This window comes from Manacus candei, unplaced genomic scaffold (genome assembly GCF_025592945.1).
Source record: "Manacus candei isolate 608988 ecotype Guabito, Panama unplaced genomic scaffold, ASM2559294v1 h1tg000013l, whole genome shotgun sequence".
NCBI lineage: Eukaryota > Metazoa > Chordata > Aves > Passeriformes > Pipridae > Manacus > Manacus candei.
Window position 1 is genome coordinate 6,551,080 of NW_026138061.1, and position 26,913 is coordinate 6,577,992.

The 26,913-nt window shown below is 39.6% G+C and overlaps 1 protein-coding gene across 2 annotated transcripts in view; it reads right to left on the reverse strand.

Moving 5' to 3' along the window:
* Positions 1 to 26,913, reverse strand: part of ADCY8 (adenylate cyclase 8) — a 127,491-nt gene that overhangs the window by 94,034 nt on the left and 6,544 nt on the right. For both annotated transcript variants that reach the window (XM_051778525.1, XM_051778524.1), the window contains exon 2: positions 1,433 to 1,582. In XM_051778525.1, the coding sequence (XP_051634485.1) occupies positions 1,433 to 1,582 (150 nt within the window). The remainder of the gene's footprint in view (positions 1 to 1,432; positions 1,583 to 26,913) is intronic.

The window sequence follows — 26,913 nt, forward strand, 5'->3', positions numbered from 1 at the left end:
CCCATGAGAGGATAAAATAAATCTAATGGAAAATCCTCAGTATAATGTGGAACAAGGAAACAAGGTAATATTTTGTTAGTGTTTTATAAAGTTTTTTACGATGAACTCTAGAAAACTATGGTAAAAATAAAGATAACAAAATAATAGTTTATGAAAGATTAGACAAGAATAAAAAAGAAAAAAACCTCACCCTGAAAGAATCCAGAAGGCATAAAAATGTGATTCTACAGTTCAAATGAGAACAGTGCATCCTAGATAACATCCCTCTAAGCCTCTTCAGTCAGCAATGGCTACAGAGATATACTGGCAGAAGTACCTGGCATTACTCAGCACAGTTATATATTCATACTGAGTCATTAGTCAATAAAGTCTAGAATAGGACATCTTCCTAGAACTCTGCATAAGAGTATGACTTTCAAGGGGCAAATTAAATAAATTTGGGAATCAATATACATATTTATACAAAAAAGGCAAAATGAATAGCTACATTCGAGAATGAATTAGCAGCATAACATATATATATTTATATATACAGGTTGTATTTTGATCTTAATACAAGATTTTAAACAACAGGTGAACCTTCTGATATTTCAGTGGGAATGCAAAATACATATAACATGCTACATGTCATTGCTGCTCCCTTGGTAGAAAATAATAAGCAGCAAACTTCTTTTTATCCAATACCTCTTATTTTGGATTAGAAAAGATGATGTATCTAAGGACAACCATACCTGTTCAGATCAGAAGTTCACTTGACCCAGTACGCTATTGCACACAGTAACCAAAAGTTGATCATATCTTTTCAGAGGGAGTTTGAGAACAAAGAAAGCATATAGTGATGCTCCAGCTGCAAAAATCCCTCTGTGAGCCAGAGGTGACGCTTCAGTATTTTCTCTGCCTTGACTGGGTTCACTTCCAGGAACTTGGTTTTCACAGACCCACAGAATCACAGAACGGGTAAGGCTGGAAGGGACCACAGTGGGTCATCTGGTCCAACCTCCCTGCCCAAGCAGGGTCATCTTAGAGCACGTGGCACAGGATTGCATCCAGATAGTTCTTGAATATCCTTCACTTGACTAATACAAGTTTTACTATCCTAAACACTCTGAAACACAAAGTTCCCCAGCTTAGCCCCCTTGTGTAAAGAACTGGTTTTTTTAACACCTGTCAGTTGCTGTTTCATTTGATGGCCTCTTCTATGGGAAAGGACAATGAAGAGCCACTCTCTATTCATCCTGATTCCCAGTGAAAATCTTTAGGATGTCATATCAACTCGCAAGCAATACATACCAGCAAAATAACAGCATAAAACTCATTTAACCTGCATAGATCAAGTGGCATCACATTGGAGTCAGCAAGGCCCAGACAAAAGCCCGGTCTTGTACAATTATCAATACCAGTTAATACAAAAATCAGATTGTTTCTCCAATACCTGTCGCTGGTTTTCTGTCTCTAGTCTCAGTCTGGCCTCTACGCATCTTCTGGTCTCCAGGAAGGCTTGACGTTGTGCTCTGTCTGACAAGTAGCTAATGAAGATTCCTGCAGTGTTCATACACATAAATAACACTGCCTGAGCTGCTATCTGCAATGAACAACAAATAAGATTTGATTAGACAGGAGAAGCAAAAATATCTGTTTAAAAAAAAAAGAAAGAGACAATGACTGCTCTGTAGGCTGCAAAAATAGCAGTTAGGAAAGTTTACATAAAAGAATCTCTTAGATCTTAAGTAGAGGCATCAAACTTGCAAAATTATATCTGCCTTGAGGATGAGATATGCAGCATTTGGGGGATTAAACTCTAGTTGAACCACAAATGATATTTCCAAAAACTGACTCACAGAGCTCTAGCCAGGACTGATTACAAACATAATTAACAATTTGTTTTTGCACTGCCTGTCCTGCAAGAGCAACTTTGTGATTTGTTCCATGGCTTAGTTTGGGAAGCAAGCCATATTAAGGAAAACAAAGAATGTCAGTTAACTAAGAATTAGTATCAGTGATACTAGCTATTGTGTTATTATTGACCAAATTATGTAAATTCATTTTCAGCTGATGCCAAAGCACGAATTTCCACAATGTGAATTCTGAACCATTCAACAGGGAAAGCTGAAAGGATAACCAAATTCTTGCCTAGCCAGTGCCTGTGTACACAGACTTTTTCTTTGCTGAAGTCTACATAAGAACTGAACTCATTTTTCTCGTAGAAAATATTTCCTTGTGCGTCACAGCTTCTTCCTTTTCCATGTGAACTCAAAGGAGCCAAATGGGAGTGGATCCTTGGACAGCACAAATTTCAGTGGCTTATTTGTCTTTCACAGATATCTCTCTGTGCTCTGCATGTTTGTGAGGCAGGGCACATCAACATCATTGAAGTGAGGATTGTTTGGGAAAGTGAGTAAGAAACTGGCAATATTTGACTGCACTAGAGACAGGACAGACATGGAATCTCATCACTTTATCCAATATCTCACCCTTGTTATTGGTTGAGATTTCAAAGGCACTCAGGCTCTGATAGCTTTGGTTGATACCTACAGGATCATAACAACACCAGAACTACCACACCAAGACAGATCAGGTGTTCATCATTCAGAATACTGCCTCTGGTAAACACAGAGTGCTCAGGTAAACACAGAGTGAAAACACAGAGTGCTCAGATAAGAGCACAAGGATAAAACAGCAGATAATATGTACAAGAGTACAGCAAGCATTAAGCAATGTCTTGTTAAAACAGTCTTGAACACTCCAGCAATCTGTGATTGCTGGACATTTTGGGCTAGACATCACATTTTCTTAACATTATCTAATAATCAGTCTTCCTAAAATCCAAGTGTTGTTTTTCCTAATAGAAGACTCTCTAATCTCATTGTGATGCTTTGACTCAGATCTGCAATCCCACAGTCACGTGGGTTTGAAAGTGAGGTCTGATATGAAACCAAATGCATCTAGAAGAAACTTAAACTTTATATATTGCCATATTTCTGAAACTGGAGTATTGTTCTACTATAGTACAGGGAATTAATTTGCAGTTGATAAGCTATGATCAAATAATAATGCATATCCTGACTTCAGATGAAGTTTTGTTTAACTTTATCCAGTAATAGATGTCTAGGCTAGGCTTGTGAGAAGTAGGGAATGATTAGCATGATCCTTACACCTTCCTGGCCTCCAGGATCCTGCAGTTTACAGCTAGATGTGGTATACCCAGTGTTGCACAACTTTTCTGATGCCTTTCTCAAGTTAGTTGTACTTTTGGTCCCTATGACACTCAAGAACAAAGATTTTTACAATTTATTTAGGTACTTTATGATAAAAATGTTTCCTTTTTTTTTTTGCTTTAATTCACAGCTTTATAATTTCTTTGAGTGCTGCATTATGCTTATAAACAGTGACTAATCATTTCCAATTCATTTGCCTCTCACCATTCTTGATTTTACTGTCTTAAAATATAACCCCTTACTTTTACTATTTGAAAGGGAGGAATTTGAGACTCTTTAGTCACTCTGTGTTTATCACTATTCCACCTCTGTGCTTACTGCTTTTCCCCTGATATCTACCTTACCCTGTTTTACTGGAGACAGGTTGCCCTGGACTGGCCAGCTTCCCCCAGGCATTCTCTGCATTTGCTCCAAAATAAATCAGAGAATGAATTAATTCAGCTATGACATAACTCCTTTCTGGTGCAGGCTACTGGGAGGCGTATGATGAGCTGACATGAGATTAGTACTAGTTCAGAATTGCATTGTTCAGCAGGACAACTGAAATCAGCTGTAGGTGGCTGGAGGAGTCAGCCTTTTATGCCTCTTTGACTGACTTTTAACTTCGACATGAACTGATAATTGGTGTTCACACACACTAGGAAAGCTGGATTAGAGGATGAAAAAAAAAAGAAAATCCCTTCAGAATATTTGAAATGTGCATTTCCACAGCGAAAGTGTCAAGGTGCTCTCCTTTCCTCACAAATTCAGTTGCAATTTTGTTGTGAGGCCATTTCAGTCACCCATCTCTGCTAACACTCAGGACTACTGCCGCTCACTTCAGCAGATCTCCTTAGAGCAAATGCATTAGAATTTGGCCTTCAATTAGATTTCATGAGCACATAATTTGATTTGGACAAAGGGAATAATGGAAAACATGTTACAGGTAAAACAACAGCTTATGCAGAGGCAGAATCTGCTTTTCTTACACCTACTAGTCCGATTGAAAGCAATCCAAAGAGTAAAGCACTATAAGTTGCAAGGTATACTAATTTTTAATTAGTAGCTCATTTTAATAAAAGAATAAAAAAGACATATGAGACTTGAATCCTTCACTGCCACTCCTTTTTCCTAGGGCTTACTAGGGCCAATTCCAGAATTCTTAGATTATTTTCTACAACCTACAAGCCAGGGCAGACTGATTTTAGAGGATGTACATATCTTTTTGACTCACCTGAAAATAATCAATGCTCACATAGTAGGGTAGTTAGGGTACAACGCAAAAAGAAGAAAATATTTTCACAACGTTTGTAAGTCTATTTGTACCTTGCACAGCACTCCTGTAAGCAATAGTAGCAGACACATCAAGTGATCCTAAAAAACCACGAATGATACATTTTGATGTTAAATAGGGCTCTGAGGAGGTCTGCTTCTTGAATATTTATTAAATGCTAAGAAGACACCCATCACCGACTGCCTTGGAATATCTGTGTAACACAATCACCACTATTTCTGCTGAACCTGCAGTTGCACATAATCACATAATAGGATGAACAGAGCTAAAGGAAGTAACTTGACAAGATCATTGAGATACTTAGAATCATAGAATCACAAAATTATCAAGTTTGGAAGAGCCCTTCAAGAATCTCTGCCCCATAATCACCCCTAAAACATCCCCAAGTGCCACATCCAGATGCCTCTTGGCCACTTCCAGAGACTCCACCACTGCCTTGAACAACTTATTCCAATGCCTAACTGCTCTCTCAGGGAAATTTTTTTTCCTGATATCTAATCTAAACCTTCCCTGGTGCAAGTTAAGGCCATGTCCTCTTGTCCTATCACTTGAGACATGGCAGAAGAGACTGACCCCCACCTCTCTACAACCTCCTTTCAGGTAGTTGTGGAAAGCAATGAGGTCCCTCCTGAGTCTTCTCTTCTCCAGACTAAACAACCCTAATTCCCACAGCTGCTCCTCATAGGACAAGTTTTCTAGACCTTTTACCAGCTCTGTTGCCCTCCTTTGGAAATGCTCCAGCACCTCAACATCCTTTATGAAGTGAGGGGCCCAAGAAGAAGCAAACATTGAAATTCTTACTCCAAAACTCTGCTTTTAATTTCTCATAGGAGGAGAATAAGAATTTAGTTCACTTATTAAATAAATTTATATTTATAAAGTGTCCTCCATACAGGTACCCCAGAGCCCTTTGCAAAATCAGTATGGAAACTAGCTATGTTTCCATGTTATGGAAATATTATGAAAGGAGAGGATGCGAATCAGACAAATAAGCTCAGTTTAAATTTGACAGCACATGTTGATTCAAATAATGTCATGTGTATCTGCTACTCATTGTATTAGAAGGGCTTTGCCAAGACAACTGAAACCAAGTTAACATTTTGAGTTGATTTGGGAACCACCAGATTTCAAAAGAAAAAATTAAAAGTTACTGGACACAGCTGGTCAGGAAGAAGTTATAATCAAAGTAGATACAGTATAGTAATGCAAGAGAACAGGAAAAGGAAAATTCATTGAAAATATGGTAAGGTAGCTCCCAAGCCTGTGAAGTGGTAGGTAATCAGTCACAGACAGCTTTTAAAGACAAAATTGGATGTAGTTCAGGAAACAAGAAGTTCAGAAGAGCACAGGTGAGTTACCGGACTAGACATAACAGCAATTTGTGGGCATTTCTGCTATTCAGAGCACCTAATTGAGTTGGCTTTCATTTGGAATTTACACAGAATCCTGTGAGTTTATGAATGACTGGGGACAAGTTAAAGAAGTGTTTGCAAATGCCAGAATTTTCAAAACTTCGAAATTCATAACTGAACTCTGTTTTAGTTTTGCCATGAGTTTTTGTTTTGAAATGTGCAATTGTCCATCAGGAAATATAGAATCATAAGGCCAGCCTCTAATAGACATTTATGGAGTGTGTAGAGGTTGACTGAGTTCAGCACTTCCAAAGAGCACATAACCTAAGGAAAAGTGAATATTATGAACATTCAACAAACCCAATGGATTGGAAATATGTTGATTGATAGCTGGCCCTAAAAGACAGCAATTGCCACAGGCAGTCTTCATCATGAAGTTGAGCCAACAGCAGCATACATGCACATGGAAAGCACAGTGGAGGCAGCGGAGAAAAGGCTGATAAAGTTTAGAAACAATTCTGAAATCCAGAAGGACACTGAACTTGTGTGTTACTACCTCAAGTGCAGAAAGACACCTTAGTGAGCTCTGCAGAAATAAACTTATTATTAACCTCTTCAGCAGGTAATTTTGTTCTGCTGCACAGAAACAGAGTAGTGCTGGGGCTGATGTCACCAAAACACATGTGAGAAGCAAAGAAATGGTTTTCAATGTATTGTCTAGTTGGACAGTCTTTGGGTCTATCAATCCTAAAGAGTACGAATTTCATTAGTTCCTGAAATGAACTGGTGGGAAATTATTTAATTATTTTCCTATTTTACTTTCTAATTTTGGATTGGCTTCAAAACAGAGTATAGTAGTTCTTGTCTGCTTTGGGAAAGCTGGAAAAGTAAAAACTGTTGTGCTTCTTTAAGAACGTTTTCAGCATGTGCCACATAAAACAACTGGTTGCTATAGTAATTATTATTGGATAATTAAGACTGAAGAAGCATTTTGATTCATCATTACTTGTTTAACTAAAAATAGAAGCTCACCAAAAGGTTGTGTTTTTTATAATTAAAATGTCTCAGAAAATCCATTGTCCTCTCTCCCTCCTCCATCACCCTCTTGCTTGTGTTTCATCAGGGGAAAATAACATGCTGGTATAAGAACTGATCACCAGGAATGAACTGAGGGTTGCATGAGAAGACCAAAATGCTCTACTTTGTCTAGAATAGGAACATCTGGCAGCACAGACTTTACCCTTCTCTCACTGTTGGGCTGCAGCAAGCCTCCATTTCCCACTGAGAGCATGGTTTTATGAATCAAAGCTCTTGGCAGAGAAACTGGTAAGTACCTGTTTCTCTGCACTGCCTCTTGCCCACCTTGATCCCTCCGTACAGCTTCCCCTTTGTTGTGCCAGATCAATTATTTGTGGGGCCATACTGTGAATTATATCAGGGAACTTGGCCAACTTGAAAAACAAACATTTGGCGCTGGCAGTGATTTTCGTATCTAGAGCAGTCGTCTGATTAAGTTCACAGCACAGCCTCCACGGGAAGAGGAAGCACGTGAACATTCATAGCTGGCACTGCTGCCAACTCATTAAACTGAAATCATTGCTGCCTTATTGTTAAATCACCTTGTAATCATGTTTTTATTCTCCAGGTTCACTCCTTCTGACTTCTCCTGTGTCTGACTGCTAAATGCCAATGGCCATGGTAGGAGGGTATTTGGTTTGTTTTAGTTTGTGGGTGCTTCTCCATCAGCTTTTATTGGAAACCAATCTGGCCTGCAAAGGTGCCCAAACTGATTCCGTGGCTTTCCAGAAAGCTCCTCTGTCCCTGATCCTCTATATTTTCCAGTGCATAAGTACAACAGCTGTTTAACTCCTACTTACAGCTGGAGTGAGTGCTACTTTTTTATCTGATCTACATATACATACTTCACTGAAAGATAGAAATACACCATACCCCTGAGAAGACAGAGATGGAGAATAGCATAATGTTTATTCATAGTAAATTTAGTCAAGCCCAGACTATGATGGTTAAGAGCAGTGCTTTACCCCACCCACCCCTGATTTGCTAAATGTGAAAGGAGCCATTTGTACCAGTGTCACCATCTGATTTTGTGTTTAGAACTGTTTTGTGGTTCAGCTGTGCACAGCTCACATGGGAACATTGGCTGGTTCTTAAAAAACTCAGATGTTATTTATGCCTCTAGGAGAGCTGAGACCTTTTGAGAAGACTGATCTTGCTGCTTTTAGAGAGGTCTTCACTATGTACTTAGGGACACAGTCTGGCCTTTAAGGTGCATGAAACCTGCATACTGCAAGCCAGGTTGCCCTATCAAAACACAAGGTGTACCAAAAGAAATTATTAGATTACTTTCAGTGAGAGCTAGTGGTTTCACACACAATTTTCTCCATCCTATTGCAGAATATCCTAACATGCCTACTGCTCCTGTGTTGCTTGTTATTTAGAAAACAAACACCATTTTCGTTCTGAACAATGACATGTTTTCATAAAATCAATTGTTCTAGTTCAAGACATAGTTTGAAAATATGTATCTTTAATATTCAGAACAGGAGTCCAATTTTCTATTCGAAAAAGAGCTATTTCTTTCTTCTTCTCACTGAATCTATTAGAAATGCAGACAATCAAATGTCTGATTAAGTTGCTTATAGGTAGCTCAAGTCATACAAATTTGGTAAGTCAGCTACCAACTATTGCAAGACTTTTGCAAGATGGTGTGGTACAAGAGATCTTTCAAGAAAATCATATGTATATCATATCATATTCGACACATAGGGTTGACACAGCTGGAGTGATGCACAGAGGCAATCAAGGAAATACGTAACCCTGCTAGTGCCATTGAGCAGCCCCAGATTTTCAGCCCATGTCCTCTAACTCCCTTCGAGCTTGTCTACAACTTAGAGTTCAGGAATAATTTTAATTAAAAAAAAAGTTATTCTGGACCTTTGGATAACCTTTTTTAGGTGTTTTGTTAGGGTTTTTTATAGATGTTAAAGTGAATAGACATGACAGGGAAAATGTCAGTGGCAGGGTCATAACCCATGCATACAGGAGAAGGGACAGGGATGGGTAAATGTTCTTCACTTTTTAGTAACTGTTCTCCATGGCTAAGGGTACTTTGCTGAACTATCTGACTCTCATCTAGGAAATGATCCTGAACTATGCAATGAAATCTGGTGATCATGTTCCCTGTTCACTGAGCAGCATATCCCTCCTTTTTTACCATTTTACACACAGGGTGCTATTACCTGCAGATACCTAAAATGTTGCCATTTACAAAGAACAATCTTATCTTTTTGACATGAATAACCCTCTTCATTCAGTGTTTTCTGTGCTAGTTAGGTACCTTCTCCCTCTACTCAGAGATAGCTGTAGTGGAGGATAATTACAAGAAATCTAAAGCCAAACCTTCCAGATGTCATCATTTTATTGTCCAAAAACATCACCTCATTTAGTGTGTTTATAAGTAAGCATAAAAGGCTCAGACAGGAATCTGTTTTCTCCAAATATATATAACTTCGAAACTATAGCACATGTTCTACAGAAAGATTTTAAATTACCTGTGCTGTCTAACCAGGAATAGATCCTGTAACAACACACAAACCCCAGCAAAAACCAAGGCACAGCACAAATGTCTTCACAGCAGAGAACACACTGGAAGCAGCCTGTGGCAGTCAGGGAAAGTTAGGAAATGAAGTGATAGTATTTCTCAGCTTGCTGCTCAAAAGGAAGTGTAAAGCAGCTGTGGTTTCCCTTTCTGCACTTTCATATTTCAGACTCATGAAGCTCTGTCTGACTTTAAAATTTTCCCTTCACTTTTCTGTTGCTGATGATACTAAACTGGGAGGAGCTGTTGACTCCCTTGAAGACAGAGGGGCCCCGCAGAGAAACCTGGACAAGTTACAGAGAAACCTGGGCAATCACCAACTGTATGAAGTTCAACAAAGACAAGTGCCAGACTCTGCACCTGGGAGAGGGCTGTAGAAAAGGAGCTGGGGCTCCTGGCTGATGGTAAGTTGAATATAAGCAGTGCCCTGGAAGCCAGGAGGGCCAACTGTGTCCTGGGGGGCATCCAGCAAAGCATCGCCAGCCAGGCGAGGGAGGGGATTGTCCTGCTCTGTTCTACACTAGTGCAGCCTCTCCTTGAGACCTGTTTGCTGTTTTGGGAGCCAAAATATAAGAAAGATATAACTCTATTAGAAAAGGTCCAAAGGAGGGCTACAAAGATGGTAAAGGACCTAGAGAGGAACCCATAGCTGCTGAGGGCACTCGAGGAGACAGGGGAGACCTCATCATAGTTTACAGCTTCCTCATGAGGGGAAGAGGAGGGGAAGGCACTGATCTCTTCTCTCTTGGTGACCAGTGAGAGAACCGAGGGAATGGCCTGGAGTTGTGTCAGGGGAGGTTTAAGTTGGATATTATAGGAAAAGGTTCTTCCCCCTGAGGGTGGTTGGGCACTGGAACAGCCTCCCCAGGGCAGTGGTCACAGCACCAAGCCTGAGAGAGTTCAAAGAGCATTTGGACAATACACTCAGGCACATGGTGTGACTCTTGGGAATCATCCTGTGAAGGGCCAGGAGTTGGGCCTCGATAATCCTTGTGGGTACCTTCCAACTCAGAATAGTCTGTGATTCAATGGTTCTGTGCAGAAGTTGACCTCCTTTACAAGATTAATATTTATTGTTCAAAACAAATACCAAAGTAATTATGTTCAATAGAAGCCACATTTCATTTAAAGCCACTATAGAAATTAATTATTTAGAATAAAAGTTACAACATCTAACCAAAGATTTAAAAGAAATTAATCTGAAATGGGGAAGTATACCCACAACATCCTTGAATATTAAGAATCAAAAGTAATGCTTGCGGGTTTTCTTGAAGCAATCCTTACCCAATGTTAATTTTTGCCCTTGCATTAAATGCATGGATATCTTAATTGTAAATAACTGTCTCCCAATAGAGATATACCAGTATTTGGGGACCAGGCATTAGAAATCATCTCAGTGACAAAAAATTCCAGCTGACACATGGTCTAGAAAAGTCTGAGAGCATCACTGAGTTTTAGGATGAGCCTGGTCAACCAAAAATAGAATGTCTAAAGTGAAAGTGACTTCTGGAAATTTTCCTCAAATTATCACAACAGTTCTACCTAAGTTAATACAAGACAGCCAAAGCAGAAGAAAACCTAGTAGTTCCCTTAATAGATTATGTAGCTGATTAGGAGTAACAATAGAAAAAGAAAAAAAGAGCCTTCATCATAGTTGTTTTGCAGCACTGAAAAGAGTTTAACCACATTTTAAGGAAAACAAAATTATGTAGTGTGCATTTCTGCTAAGTGGGTTTGGGATGGTGTTCTGCACAGCTGTTTTTATTCCTCTGAATAATGGCCCTTATCCAAAGATGTCAAAATTGAGTGAACAATAATTATGTTTGTAGGGCTGACAGCTGTTCATCTTTTCTGACATACCTTAATGCTGTTTTCATCTGCTCAAATGTATTCATATCCCAGAAATTAGCTGCAGGCCATATTCCCTCTCTGTTCGCAATGGAACTGGCAATTGTCATGATTTGTGTGCAGGTGACCCTGCTTTGGTGCATTTTACAAAGCTCTAACAACAGACTACACAAGAGAAGTTTTTAATTTTTCTTCCTAGCTATGTGAGTCCAGATCTTGTGGTCATAGGAGGAAGAGAGAAGCAAGATTCTGCAAACACTTTTCCCTTTTGGTATTGCAATGGAAAAAAGAAAGTAACAGCAGAACATAATGATCTTTACAGAATCAGAGAATCACAGAATATGCTGACTTGGAAGGGACGCACAAGGATCATCAAGTCCAACTGCTGGCCCTGCACAGGACCCAAGAGTCACACAATGTATGTGAGAGTATTGTCCAAAGGCTCCTTGAACTCTGTCAGGCTTGGTGCGGTGACCATTGTCCTGGGGAGGCTGTTCCAGTGCCCAACCACCCTCTGGGAGAAGAACCTTTTCCTATAATATCCAACTTAAACCTCCCCTGACACAAATTGAAGCCATTCTCTCGGGTCCTGTCACCGGTCATCAGAGAGGAGAGATCAGTGCCTGCCCCTCCTCTGCCCCTCACCAGGAAGTTGTAACTGCAATGAGGTCTCCCCTCAGTCTCCTCCAGGTCGAACAGACCAAGTGCCCTCAGTGGCTCCTCATAGAGCTTCCCCTCAAGGCCCTTCACCACCTTCATTGCCCTCTACTCTTGGACTCTTAACAAGAAATGGACAACCTTACAAAAGCCACTCCAGTCCGTGTGAGAGTGAGAATAATACTTATTAAAAAGTTAATAGGTTTAACTGAAATAATACTGAAAATACTGGTAATAAAAAAAATACTTGAGGGATATCAAAGTGTTGAATGTCCTTCAAAGTCTGTTTCTACTCTGATGGAAAGCTCTACTAATCAGCTCTGTGTGTTAATCAGTGATACCTGCTGACAAACAAACCACCCCCCGCAGCTGTTCTTTTTTTAAACTATTCACCCCTCCTGCCCAAAAAAAAAAAAAAAAAAGCCAAAACAATGCTGGAAACAAAAGCTCTTTACATTTTATTATCAGCATTTTTAACAGCAGACCAATGACAAGACTAACTTTTCCCCACGGTTGCACCTGTAAGTGGATGCCATTTTGCACAGGTGTAACTGGTAAGAGTTTGCCCATTGAATCTACAGCTGATTGATGCCTGAGACAAGAATAAGTTTAGAGTCCCTAGAAGTGGTTTAAGGTTTGCTAGCCCAGAAAAAAATACAGAAAACATCTCTCTCATTATGGCTGTTCTGTTTCCATTTAAAATTATTTTTTGAAAAGTGACCTGAAAACTCCAGTAAAAATGTATATTCTCTGTGTTTATTTTCTCCTTTGGTATCTTGATTTGTTACTGATTGTGGTGATCTTCTGAAAACCACGAAAAGGTAGAACTCAACAACTCCAATTTTAGATTCCTTTCCTAGTAAAACCTTCAAATATCCCTTGACAAATACCCAAATGCTCATTTTCTCAGCTATCCCTGATGCTAATGTTGGGCTGTAAACATGAAACCTGTCCTTACTTTGGAAAAATCTTGGGGACAATAAAGGCAGTAGGTTATAGTCTGACTTCAGTGTACACAGAATTTCAGGTATCCTTAACCACACTGAGAAACAGCACTGATATGATTTTGAGGGACCGCAGGAAATGGAGAGCCCATGAAGATACGGATGAACTTGCAAGGAAAACTTTAGAATGGTTGGGGTTTGGGTAATAGGGCCTGGGAGCCTTTGTCCTCCAAAAGGTGAGCCGAACACAGCTTAGGCACAGCAGAAGACATTAATCACTCAGGATTAAACAGGAATTTTATTAATATCTAACGTTACTTATATTTTCTTTAAGTCTGCTTTGTCTTAATTTTTTTAAACTATCAGGAGATATCCTGGACAGAAAATAGGGAAGGGGCATGGGAGCAGATGGAAATGTACCACACAAAAGCCATGAGAAGTTACAACATTCCAGACCAGCTGGATTAAAACTTTATCTCAGAGACTTAGGCAAGGACAAACATTTTCCTTTGTGAAACCTGTGGGTGTTGTTTTGCTATTAGTCACGGTGAATGCCTCAGTGTGGTGAGCTAGAAGAAGTCAAACTGACATCAAAAGTACAGAGTACTGTGGGAAAGAGTTGATTCAGTCCTTTGGCTGGCAGAATACACCCCAGATAAATAATGAAGGATTAGGCTTCTCCTGACACTTTGCTAGCAGAAGAGACATATAGCTCAGGATTCATTCTGCACCAACACTGGTGTGACCTAGGACTAATTCCTTTGAAGGCAGTGGCTTACTCTGGTTTAAAACAAGGATGGGATTAATATCAAACCCTGATATTTACCATTGGCCAAATTCTCCTTGCCTGACAATACAAACCATGCCTTTGTTTTCCCTGATTGTGTAAGCATGAGAAACAGAAACTGGTCTGTTCATGGAATATTAAATAAATGACACAACACAAAACTGCTGTTGAATAATGAATCCTGCTGATACCAGGGAGAGCTGCAGGAGACTATTAAATCTTGATGGACATAAACTAACAAGAGAAGCCCCCCAGATGGTTTACATCACAACAGCTCTGTACAGTTCATTGAGGGTTTGATCCAATGCACAGCCATAATGATGTCCACATTTTTGCAGTTTTGTGTAAAGGAGCCACTCTGGAGCAAGGTCAGTCTTAACCTGCTCACACAGAGGGTCATTGTCTTCAAAAGGAAATTTTCTTGGACAAAGCAGTGTTTGGTTTTAGTGAGCATTGATCCAATATTTAAATCAATATAGCTGCCGTAAGGATATATAAACATTGCTTTCTTAGGAGCACTCAGCAGACCAGTGCTTGAAAAGAAATTGTGTGTGGCCTTGGACATGCTGGCATATGAATACCAAGGCTGATGACAAGGTGTTTTGCGGCACAAAAACCATTCCAGAATTTCAGCCAAGAATTAGCTGACAAATTCAGGCTGGAATTTCAGGCAGTGGAGAGAACATTACTTCTGAGCTTAAAAAAAGAAAGCAAAAGACAATCAGTTTTAAAAACTGATCCTTCAATTGGTTAAGATTTTTTGAAAACCAAACAGCTCTAATAGTTAAATCTGTGAAGAAGTGTAAGGAGAAAGGTCACATTTAATGACAGGCTGAGACACTTCCAAGTGTTTAACACTCAATCCAGAGCCCACTCTGTTTGATGGAGATATGCCTCCTGGCTCTGATGGCTTTTTAAGCAGTTACCTCCAACAATTTTGATTTGTTAGATATCAGAACAAAAGTGAAACAAAGCATTTCAGATATCCTAGAGAATCACTTATGTCTCCTTGATAATAATTTTAAAATTTTTTTACTCTACAAGGATGAAATCAGTTCCTACAGTGTAAGTTCTGTCACTCAGCCAGTCAGCATTGATCAGATACACCCTTTCCAGGGTACATACAAATGTTTCAAACTGAAAATAAATTATATTTTCTTTTCTTAAAGAAAAATAAGGCCCCAGCCAAGCCCCATTTTTCAAGTTATTTTCTTTTTGTTTAGATAGTGTGGTGCTGAAAGTGATTAAAAGCATGTCTGTAAACAGCACTATGAACACAGTAGTTGTTGATATTAAGCCGACATCTCATGGTTGACACCATACAGTAACCACGTGTGTAACCTATATTAAATTCTGGGTGAAACCAAGAATAAGTCCAAATTACTTCTTAATGTTACCATCCTCATGAACATCCACATCCGTTTATTAAAGTCAGCACAATTACTCATTATGTGAGCATAAACCTAACATTTTTGTGCCATAAATTCACAATGTATCAGTATCATAAATAACCTCTAACATTCATTCTGGCCTTCTTTCTTACCTTCTGACATATTCCTATGTAGTATTTACACAAAGAGTTTATAAAAAAGAGAAAGCCTCTAAATCATGCCAATTATTTTTAAGTAGAAAAATACTACTAAAAAAAGTAGAACAGGGAGAGTTAAATACCTCACAGGATGATACTAGAAAAAAATAAATACTGGGGAACAATGTATAGAGACAAGCACCACGAATCTGGAGAACTAGTACAGTTTTATGGAGTGCTAGCTTTAAAAAAAATAACGCGTGTATCTGTGTCTGTGTCTGTGTGTTAAAATTTTCAGTTCTTGGTGGATTATATAAAAAACACCACAACCCTCACGTTTTTTCTATTTCCCTAGTAGCAGTGAAGAGGTGCAACTACCGCGTTTCTGAGGAGCTCAGACTTTTAGGAGAGCAAATGCCTTTCTTGGATCAGTACCTCACTGGTGGCACCAAGAAGGCAAAATGTGGCTACTTAGAGATATTTCAGATTCAGAACACATCTACAGCATGTGGGCAGCACATGGCAGCCCTCAGCTTCCAATTTCCACTGAGTTCAACTGAACTGGAAGAGTCATGGCCACTCAGAGCTGCAAAATCCCTCCTCTGGGAGATTACAGCTCCTGCTGTCTTCAGTATTCAATAAAAACTCTGGATCACAAGACATCACTGATCAGCAGGACTTGAATCTGTGAGAGGTGGTAGTTCAGGAGCCAGTCCAGTCCAGGGTTTGCAGGAACACAGCAATACCACTGGATTTGGATGGGATGATCCAGGCATTCCTGGAAAAAAATGCATCCTAATCCATAAATTGTCAATATGCACATCTTCAAAATTATTATAATGATAAAAAAACCCAGGATGGTCTACATCTACCTACCACCTAACTTGCACTAAGAAGAACAAGAGTACTTGTATTTCACCTGTGTGTTTTATACCATCCTTTACCTTGAAAAAAAAATCCATCATGAATTTGGAAAGTATTCACGTTTCAGATACTCTTGTATCTGGCAGGAGTAGAAATAGTTGTCTAAAAATATGCCATTAAAGTAATCTGTACAGTTTCCCTGAGTGGCTACTACTGAATTTCTAGTCTGAAAATGAAAGCATTTTGCTGAAAGACTGAATTGCCCTTCAAAACATGAGAAATGTGATTAAAATATTCTGGTAAGGTCAGAGCTTATTGCCCTTGAAGAGAACATTAACCACCAGGTTCCCTCATTTACAATTGTGCTCTGTTAAAGGCTTTTTCTTTATTGAAGAAAGAAGGAAAAATTTTGTTTCTGTTCTAAGGTAAAAGCCAATTCCCTGCTTTCCATCAGAGTGGGATGCTCAGCCCTAGGGAAGCTGCTACTCCAATAACAGAAAACATCCATTGGACCCACTATGGGTGTTACACAAGAAGAAACTTTGCAAGAGAGGAGCTATCCCATGAGCCTTCACATTTAGGGTGGATGCAGAACCTGGTTAGAACCAGGACTCTTCCATCTCTTAATGATGATCCAGCTACTCAGCAAGCATGAACAAATCACTACATTTACTTATGTATTTCTGTGTTGTTTCTATTATTTTCATGTGCACCATATCTCTAAGAATAGTTCCAAAGTCAGCTGCAGTCCCAAAGATTTCAGAGACACATCTTTTAATGTACACAGGTATTTACATATTTTCTTAGAGCAGAAACAACCAAGAAAATTCTTATTCTTTGTAATTAGGTGGCATATGCACTACAAATTAATATAATGAACAAAATCTATAATAATAATGCTCCTCTGAATAAATTTATATTATATACATATGAAAATAAAACAAATCAGACCATGTTTATGACATAAGAGGAGGAAGACTGGAGGTCAAAAAAAATGAGCAAATGATGACCTGAAAAATACTTTTCACTGGGTAAAAATGGCCCCAACTTATTCAATAGATTCCCTCTTTTCTGTTTCTTCATCTCCAAAAGGACTCTATTGACAACACAGTCCTTTCACCAGTTGTTGGAAGAGACGATAAGATTCTGTCATTTTCTTATGCCATCACTAATATTATTGGTTAATGGTTTATCCAACATATCCTTAATAAACCACAACTATAAACACCTGAAGCTGTAGCATTTCAGGCTATATACATGAAACTAGTTCAGATTAATCCATCAGGTTCAGTGCAACAATCATTATAAATACAAAATTATTTTCTTCTTTGGAAACTGGGGCTCAGAACACTTGGTATCGTAGCCAGAATGAGGAGCCAGTATAATTTAATTGTAGAAAATAGGGCATGAGAGGACCTTGATATGTCACTTAGCCTATGTTGTAGGTCCTGGATGTTGCCTAAATCACTCCTTAAAAAATGCCTCTCTAAACTGCCTAATCATAGCTTAGGGTAAAGCCTTCCAAAGAAAAATGAGGTTATTGAAGTTAGAGTTATTAAATTGTTGTTTCAAGGTTTCTCCTACTATTTGATGTAACTATTCCTTATAATAATTTAACACATCATCTCATGGTAGTTATAGATGAAACAAGAGAACAATTGATTTCTTCCTCTCTGTAGCAACTCCTTCTTTATATGAAGGCTGTCACAGCTGTTTCTTCAGCTTCCTTTTCTCTAGAACAACCTCTATCTTACAGAAGTAGTGAAAATGAGCAGGATACACTGAGACTGAAAACAATATGTTTAAAGATCATCAGCACTTTGTTGGGAGAAGGTTAGTGCATGGGGTTTTTTTGAAGAAGGCTAGTGTCAGTTGCTCAAGATGTTGTTCTAGCATTGGTAGGCAAACTGCCTAAAAGTAAACCCCCCACCAGCTTTCTTTGGCAGGTAAGACTGCTGAGAAACCCAGAGAGAGACCACAGTACACACACAAGTATATCAGATATCTCCAAACACTTATGGAGCAATCTGACCATCTGAAATCGAATGGTTGGTAGAGGAGATCTTTTTGCTGGTGGAAAGAAAGGACACATATTACTGATATTCTTCAGCCTCTCCCACTTGTAATATTGCACAGATCACAGAGATCTAGAAGGTGGAGGCAGAATTGTTTGCCAAAGGAAACACAGAGTGTGCATGTGCCTGACGTTTGCCATAAGCTTGTGCTCTGGGAGTGCCTGATGTCACCAGATGGGAAAAGCGAGGTTGCTGCTTTGAATTTTGGACCCTATAATGGTGATGAGCCCATAGAACAACTCTCATGAAGAAGTGATGTGCCAGGTCAGGTGGACTTGTAGTGGACTTGGTTGGGTTTATGGTTGTACTTGACGTAAAGTGTCCTTGCTAATCTAAACGGTTGTATGATTCTATGATACAGGCCTGCAGCTAAGTCCCTCCCAGGACCTGAGGCCAGAATGAACTGAAGTGTGTGCATAGGCACGACATATATATGAAACCAAGTCTCACATTGTGATCACAGGAGCTGTTTCTTGCACATGACCACGTGATCATCTTCAGGCTGGATTTGGAAATGTTTGTTCTGCCCTCCAGATCCTCAGCATCTTCATATCTGCATACTTGAAACAATACATGTACTGCCGTCGCAGAATCACAGAATAAAGGAGTTTGGAAAGGACTTCTGGAGATCATATATTCAAATCTACTTCCTCAAAGTAGGATCACCCAAAGCAAGTTGCTTAGGGTCTTATCCCGTCAGATTTTTCCCAGAGGAAGACTTTACAACATCTCTAGGCAACCTGTTGTAGTGCTCCTTCACCCCTACAGTAAAAAAGGTATTTTTATGTTTAAGTGGAACTTACTGTGTTTCAGTTCATGCCCATTGACACTCATCCTGTCCCTGGGCACTGCTGAGAAGAGTTTGCCTCTGTCTTCTTTACTACCCTCAGCAATGTATTTATATATAATTATCAGATTAAAACCCCACACACTCCCCCATACCTTCTCATCTCCAGCCTGAACAGTCCCAGCTCCCTCAGCCTTTCCTTATTTGGCAGCCCTTCATAGGCCTTCTCTGGACTAACTCCAGTATGTCCATGTCTCTCCTGTACTGAGTAGTCCAGCACTGGCCATGGCACTCCAGATGTGTTTCACTAGGACTAAACAGGCAGAAAATATTGTCTTCCTCAGCCCAATGAGAATGTTCTGCCTGAGACTCTTGGCCTTCCCACTGCTGGTTCATGGTCAATTTGGTGTCCACCAGGTCCCCCAGGGCCTCCTCTGCAGAGCTGCTTTCCAGATGGTCATCTGCCAATCTGTACTGGTGCAGGGGGTTATTCCCTTCAAGGTACAGAATGTTGCATTCCCCTTTTGCCGAACAGAGCTGGGGAAGGGTCTGGAGCACAAGTCTTATGAGGAGAGGCTGAGGGGATGGGGGTGTTTAACCTAGAGAAGAAGAAGGCTCAGGGTAGGCCTTATAACTCTCTGCAACTACTTGAAAGGAGGCTGTAGCCAGGTGGGTGTTGGTCTTTTCTCCTATGTAGGAAGTGACAGGACAAGAGGAAATGACCTAAAATTCTGCCAGAGGAGATTTTGATTATATATAAGGAAAGATTTCTTTACTGAAAGGGTGATCAGGCATTGAAAGAGGGAAGTGGTGGAGTCACCATCCCTGGAACTGTTGAAAAGGCATGTGGATGTGGCATTTGGGGTCATGGTTCAGTGGTGAAAACAGTGGTGCTGGGTTAAGAGTTGGACAGATGATCTTAGAAGTCTTTTCCAACCTTAACAACACTATGATTCTACGGTTCCATGGTGTTCCTGTTAGCCCATTTCCCCAGCCCACCAAGGCCCCTCTGAATGGCAGCACAGTTATCCAGGGCACCAGTCACTCCTCCCAGTTTTGTGTTGTATGCACATAAGATTACTGAGTTTGCTGGGAGACAGTGAGTCCCACAAAATATTCTTAAAACCACTACAGTGATTTAAGGAGTCCCTTAGCTTGTGGAGTGTTGAAAATCTCTCTTGCTACCTTGCTGAACTTTTAAGTTCCTAGATGACTTTGAAAAATGGGTGTTAGGCCAGATGACTATCCTGGGAATAATTTCTAATACTACCTATCCTTCCATGTTTTGGAGAGGACAGGTTTCATACAAAGTCTGTGAGAAAATTTACGGGGTTTCTCTGTGTACGTGTTTATGATTTGGATTTTTAATTATTTCCTTATTTGTAGGGTGCTCTAGCATTTTCTCTTTTCTTGTCTGAGACTCCTTGAATTGCCATTATGTGATAAAGGACACTAAACTTTGACTAAACACCTTTCAAAGTTCTCTTAAAATCTACAATGACTGAATCCATATTGCTGTTAGCCAGTATATGACAGTTTGATTTCCAGATTATACTTTAAGTTTTTAATGATAGTAATTAGAAAAAACATCTCTTAATGGTGTGTGTATTTTCCATTTTTTAATTACACCTCTAAACCCTCTTTAGATATACACAAACTTTAGGAACATAGTAAATATTATTTTGACTTGCAAATGTAATTACTGAATCTGAAAGCAAGTTACAAAAAAAGGAATAAAGCATGAAATTTCACAGCATTGCTTTTGCAGAGTGTTTGTATCAATATAATACAAATATATGTAAATCTGTTAATTGGTTTGAAACTTTAGAAATTTAAATATGGGATATTATTTGATTTTGTTACCTACATTTGTTGTTTTCATATTTTAAAAAAATCAACTAGGTCAAGGTTAAATTACAGAAGCTTTGTGTTGCAGAAGAAAATCACAAGTGACCTCAAATAGTCTTCCTTCTTATACGTAATCACAAGGGTTCTTTAATAAATGCCTTGGATAGACCATTTGTAAACTTAATAAGGAAGGTAGCAGGTTCTGGTAGAAAACTGGCCATCAAAAGTTCTGCTAACTGCTTGAAGAGGAAAGGAACAGCCACCTTAGCAATCTTTGTACTAAGTTTATAAGTCCCAGGTCATCAAACAACTTAAACTTATACCCATCTTTAGGCATATGAGAGTTTTTCTTGATTTTGAAATAATTGGCATAATATTAAGAGATGTATTTTTTTATACTCCCTCTCCAAAGTAACATTACCTCTGAGACTTCTATCCTTAAAGCTTTTGGATTTTATTGTTTTGATCGTTGATGGGATTGGAACTGAATACTTATGCTAGATATTTTGCTATGTGGTAATAGCAAAGAAGAGTGGCTGTCATCAGAAAATGTACATAACTAAGCCTTAAGAATAACTAGACACAAGTAAATTTTTGCAGGAAAAAAAGTGGTAAGTCATTGGAAAAGTGATTTCTAAGCATGAAGAGCTATTAAGATTACAAGAAGATTATTGGACTCCCTATCATCCTGTACTATCACATAGAAAATGAGAACACTTCATGTATACTTCTGTAATTTCTTACAGCCTCTCAGGTGACTAATGGAACACAGCAGACAAAAGCAATTACATTAGCACAAATGAAATACATATAATAAATTCTTCTCTTCCTATTATTGTCAACAAGCTGCTATTACTCTCAGGATTGGGGAGAACATGGAAACTGTCACAGCATCAGTCAGAGCGGCATTTGGTTACATTTTGGAAATGTCAACAAATTTTTACAGTAATGTCCTTGGGCAACATTCATATGACTCAAGATCTGCCTAAGTCTCAAAGAGGAATTTTCACTGGCTACTCTCAAGGACGTTCAGACCTTGGAGGAATCTGCTATAAATCTCTCCAAACATTTTGGGGTATACTCTCACTTAATGCTTCAAGAATTAGTTACTATATAGAATAATAGAATAGCTTAGATTGGAAAACATCTCTAAGATCATCAAGTCCAACCAAGCACAGCCAAGTCCACCACTAAATCAGTCACTAAGTGACACATCTACGTCTTTTAAATCCCTCCACAGATGGTGACTCAACCACTTCACTGGAAAGCCTGTTCCACTGCTTCAGTCCTTTTGATGAAGAAATTTTACCTAATACCCAATCTAAACATCCCCTGGGGAAACTTAATTTCATTTCCTCTTGTCCTTTCTCTTGTTACCTGAGAGAAGAGAGTGAACCCCACCTGGCTACAACCTCCTTTCAGGGAGTTGTAGAGAGCAATGTCTCCCCTGAGCCACCTTTTCTCCAGGCTAAACACCCCCAGTTCCCTCAGCTGCTCCTCATGACACTTGTGCTTCAGACCTTTCCTCAGCTCTGTTGCCCTTCTCTGGAGCGGCTCCAGCCCCTCAATGTCTTTCTTGTCATGAGGGGCCCAAAACTAAATGCAGGATTCAAGGTGCAGCCTCACCAGTGCTGAGTACATGGGGACAGTCACTGCCCTCTGGTCTCGCTGGTCACACTATAGCTGATACACCCGGGATATCATTGGCCTTTTTGGCCACCTGGGCACGCACTGGCTCATGTTCAGGTGGCTGTCAACCAGCATCCACAAGTCCTTTTCCACATATGTGGCATCTACTTTAACATCTTCTCAGCACAGATAGAGTCACTGACGATCAGACTGAAGCAGAATAGAATAGAATAGAATAGAATAGAATAGAATAGAATAGAATAGAATAGAATAGAATATTTGACTTGAATGGGACCTACAACAGCCATCTTGTCCAACTGCCAAACCACTTCAGGGGCCATCAAAAGTTAAAGCCTGTTATTAAGGACATTGTTCAAATGCCTCTTAAACACCGACAGTCTTGGAGTGCTGACCAGTTCTCTAGGAAGCCTGCTCTAGTGTTTGAACACCCTTTTCAGTAAAGAAATGCTTCCTAATGTCCATTTTGAGCATCCCCCAATGCAGCTTTGAACCACTCCAACAAGTGCTATCACTGGATACGAGGGAGAAGAGCTCAGCATCTCCCTTTCCTCTTCCCCTCCTCAGAAAGCTGTAGAGAGCAGTGAGGTTACCCCTCAGCCTCCTCTTCTCCAAACTAGACAAAACCAGAGTCCTTAACTGCTCCTTGTAGGACATACCTGCCAAGTCTAAAAAGAATTATGTCAAACTGGGCCTTTTAAGAAAGAATTAAGTTATGTGCACGCATTTCCACTGCATTTAATGTATTCATTTTTAACAAAAATCTATATGGCTGACAGAAGCCAATGCCCTATTCCTCTTTTGATGCATCATAGAAGATGTCTGACATATTTTACAAGAAAAATCTCAAAGCAATATTAGCCACATATTGCAGCAATTGAAAAAGGCAAATTTTCTAATTAAATGAAGCTCAGAAAGGTAAAATGATACGTGTGGGTCAGCACAAACCAATGATAAATTTAGTGATGGAATGGACATGGTACTGATTCCCAATCCCTAACTGAAATCTGTGGTGAGTATCATTCCCTCCACTAAGTGAACATGCATATCTGCACATTAAATTAGACTCATACTGAGCACATGTGGGATGATTTCTGTGTCAATTATAACTCTATCTAGTATGCTTATGAAGATTATTAATACTAATAAGTGTTAGAGTAACTTTCACGTACGACAGAGTCATAAGCTAAAAGAATGTGAATATCTAGATCTTGTACAGTTATTTGAATAACTGCCTTGAGATCTAAGTAATTTCTTTACCTTGTTCCAGAATTATAAACCACCTGGTATACAGTGTAATATAATTTAGATCTTCTGTGCTTATTCATTTTTTCCTTGCTGCTATTACTATTTCTTCTTTGCATTTTGTTGATAGTTATGGATTGATGGATGAGTCTTCTACTGTACTAAACCCAAAACAAGGAGCACAGAATATTTAGCTGCATTCCTGAGTAGCTCTGAGGTAAATGAAGCAGGTGAGTTTGAACAAAGGAGAAATAATAAAGTGCCTGGAGATCGGATCCTTCCAAAGAAATAAACTGATTTTCCTAATTAAGATGCTGACACTGTTGAATGCTTCCATCGATTTCAGTAAAGGATTTCTGCATTTTATTTTTAAGGGAATGTACTGTTAAGACAAAGGAAGTTAAAGATACAGGAAAATACAAAACTGTAAAGTGGTGATGAAATCAAAATTGAAAAATAAAATTGATGTAAAAGAATTAAATAAAATCACTCAAATAGTATTTCATTTATACATTCTGTTTTCTAGATTAAAAATAAATACATCATATAAAATCATAACACCAACAGTAGCCTGTTTGGGAAAAGTACAATTATTTGTTGGGGTCGTTACACTGATATGCTTCAGCTGCTTCTCAGGCTGCAGCAATGGTTAATTAATGAACTCAGCAGCCTTCCTCTCTCCTCTAGGGCTAACTGTGTGAAGCCTTGCAGCAGAAGCTGGCAAATGAAATAGCAGCACTTCTTAAAATAGTTGCTAATAAATACAACTCGCACGATGAGATATTACTCTATCAGCCAATGGCTGCCTGGCTTTTGCAGTTCGCCTGTGCACAATTCCTGATGGTTTTTGTTCTAGATTAGGCAGCACCACACTGGTATCTCTGTCAGCAGATCTGAGTGTTTAGAGAAATAAACATGACAGAGCTCATTCCAAAAGATTCCTGGAGGAGCTGAATGTCCACTTTTGTGTTCTCTTTCAGAAGAAATGTGGATTCAGAACAATACTTTCCCTAAAGAGAGTCCCGAGAAGTCGTCTTCTCGGTTCACCTAAAAATCCTCAAATCTATGGGATTCTCTATATTACACTCTCTGGGTTTTGAACCAGGTCCCTAAATCAAGCTGTTGGGAGTCTGTGAGTAAGGCAGGCCTTAATAATACCCCTTAGTAAAATCTTTAGTTCCAAGAAGTGCCAAGTACTCAGGACTTTTTATGCTTGATCTCTTTTGACCAGACAGGTCTCTTTTATCCCTGGTTTGAATGAGTAAGGCTGTAACAAAATGCTCAAGATTCACTGCAGCACTAAACCAGTGATTTGCATTCACCTCCTTCCTTGGGCCAGATTGAAACTCTCCAGTACTTTCTGCACTGGAGATAGGTACAAGCTGCATTGCACCAAGAACAAAGCAAGTGAAACAGTTTGTCTCGGAAGAAAGGACAAGATGAACAAAAATAGGCTCAGAAGCCATGAAGCAAGGTCCTTGTGTACCTCATGTCCAGACACATGACTACTAGAATGTAAACCAGAAGCCTATGTTGAATGCCACTATGCTCTTACAGATCCTTATACAATATGCAAAAATACTCTAATGTCTCAGATTGAATATAAAATAAACAGTGTGATGAATGAGAGACAAGTATAATGGAACTATGAAAGACAGGGACTATGTCTTAAACCTCATTTTTCCCTACGATTTAGAGAATCATAATGATGTTTTCCCATAAATATTTGGGTTCAAGAGTCATCATGTCAGAGTGGGGACCAGACTGTACAGTATGATGGTTCGGACATGTGCTCGAGGGAATGATTGAGTAACATTATAAAATGTTCAGCAAGGACACCTCCAGACATGAATTCCATAATCACTTGGTTACAGAGTCAGGATTATTATATTTTTTCTTTCCCATGCTGAATCTTAACCTTTTATATTCCCAGAAGAACAGTTTTGCTAGAAATCGGGGAAGGTTTGCTTTGGAAACTTTCTGGGGAGGTAAAAGAGGCAAATTTCAATTGGAAAAAAAGGATTTAAACCTTGGTCTGCCACATCTCAGGAACATCTGCACCACCACATTTGCTACGCAGAGGAAGAGCACAATAACCATCTCTACTGACTGACGCTGGGCTGTGTGCGTAGTACAACTGCAAAATGTGTTCCAAGTAAAACAGCGTTTGGATTCTGGGTAGGCTGCCTGGTAACTTTAACATGGAGTCATTGAGACACTTCACGAGATGTACAGAAACAGAAGCACAGCTAAGTGCAAGAAGATTACATTTAGAGAAATGTGACCATATATTCATAGACTTGTAGAATACCAGGTTGGAAGGGACCTCAAGCATCAGCTGGCCCAGACTTTCTCGACAAAAGCAGTCTAAACAAGATGGCCCACCACCCTGTCCAGATGAATCTTAAAAGTGTCCAATCTGGGTGAATCCAGCACTTCCCTGGGGAGATTATTCTCATTGCAAAAATCTTTCATGTAGTGCCCAATCAGAATCTCCCCAGCATTTACTTGTACTCATTACCCCTTGTTGTTTTCATGTAACTCCTAAAAAGACATTCTGATCTTCTTTGTTGCCATCCTTTAAGCACTGGAGCATGGTGAGAATGTCTATCCTAAGCCTTCTTTTCTCATGGCTGAACAAGCCCAGTTCTCTCAGCCTTTCCCCATGTCAGGCTTCACCCTCCTTTGGTCATCTTTGTGGCCCCTCTTCAGACTCTCTCCAACCAGTTTACATCTTTATTGGGGACCAAACCTGAACACAGTATTCCAGATGTGGCCTGGAAAGAGCTTAGTAGACTGGGATAATGACTTCTTGGTCTCTGCTGGGAATGTCCTGGTCAGTGTAGCCCAGCATCCTGTTGGCTTTCTCTGCCCCAGCTGCACACTGCTCACTCATACAGAGCTGCTTGTCTAGCAGGACCTCTGGGTCCCTTTCCACAGATTTGCTCCCCAGCCAGGCAGTTCCCAGCCTGTGCAGCAATCCTGGATTATGTTTTCCCAGATGAAAGATTTTACACTTGTCCTTGTTGAAACTCATAAGGATCTTGTTAGCCCACTCTTCCAGCCAACACAGGTCTTCCCACAGAGTGGTTTTCCCTTCCAAAGTGTTGACTTCCCTCCTCAGTTGGTGACCATGGACAAACTTTGATCCCATATTCCAGATCACTTGTGAAGATATTAAGCACCATTGGGCTCAATATCAATCCCTTGGGGGCCCCACTTCT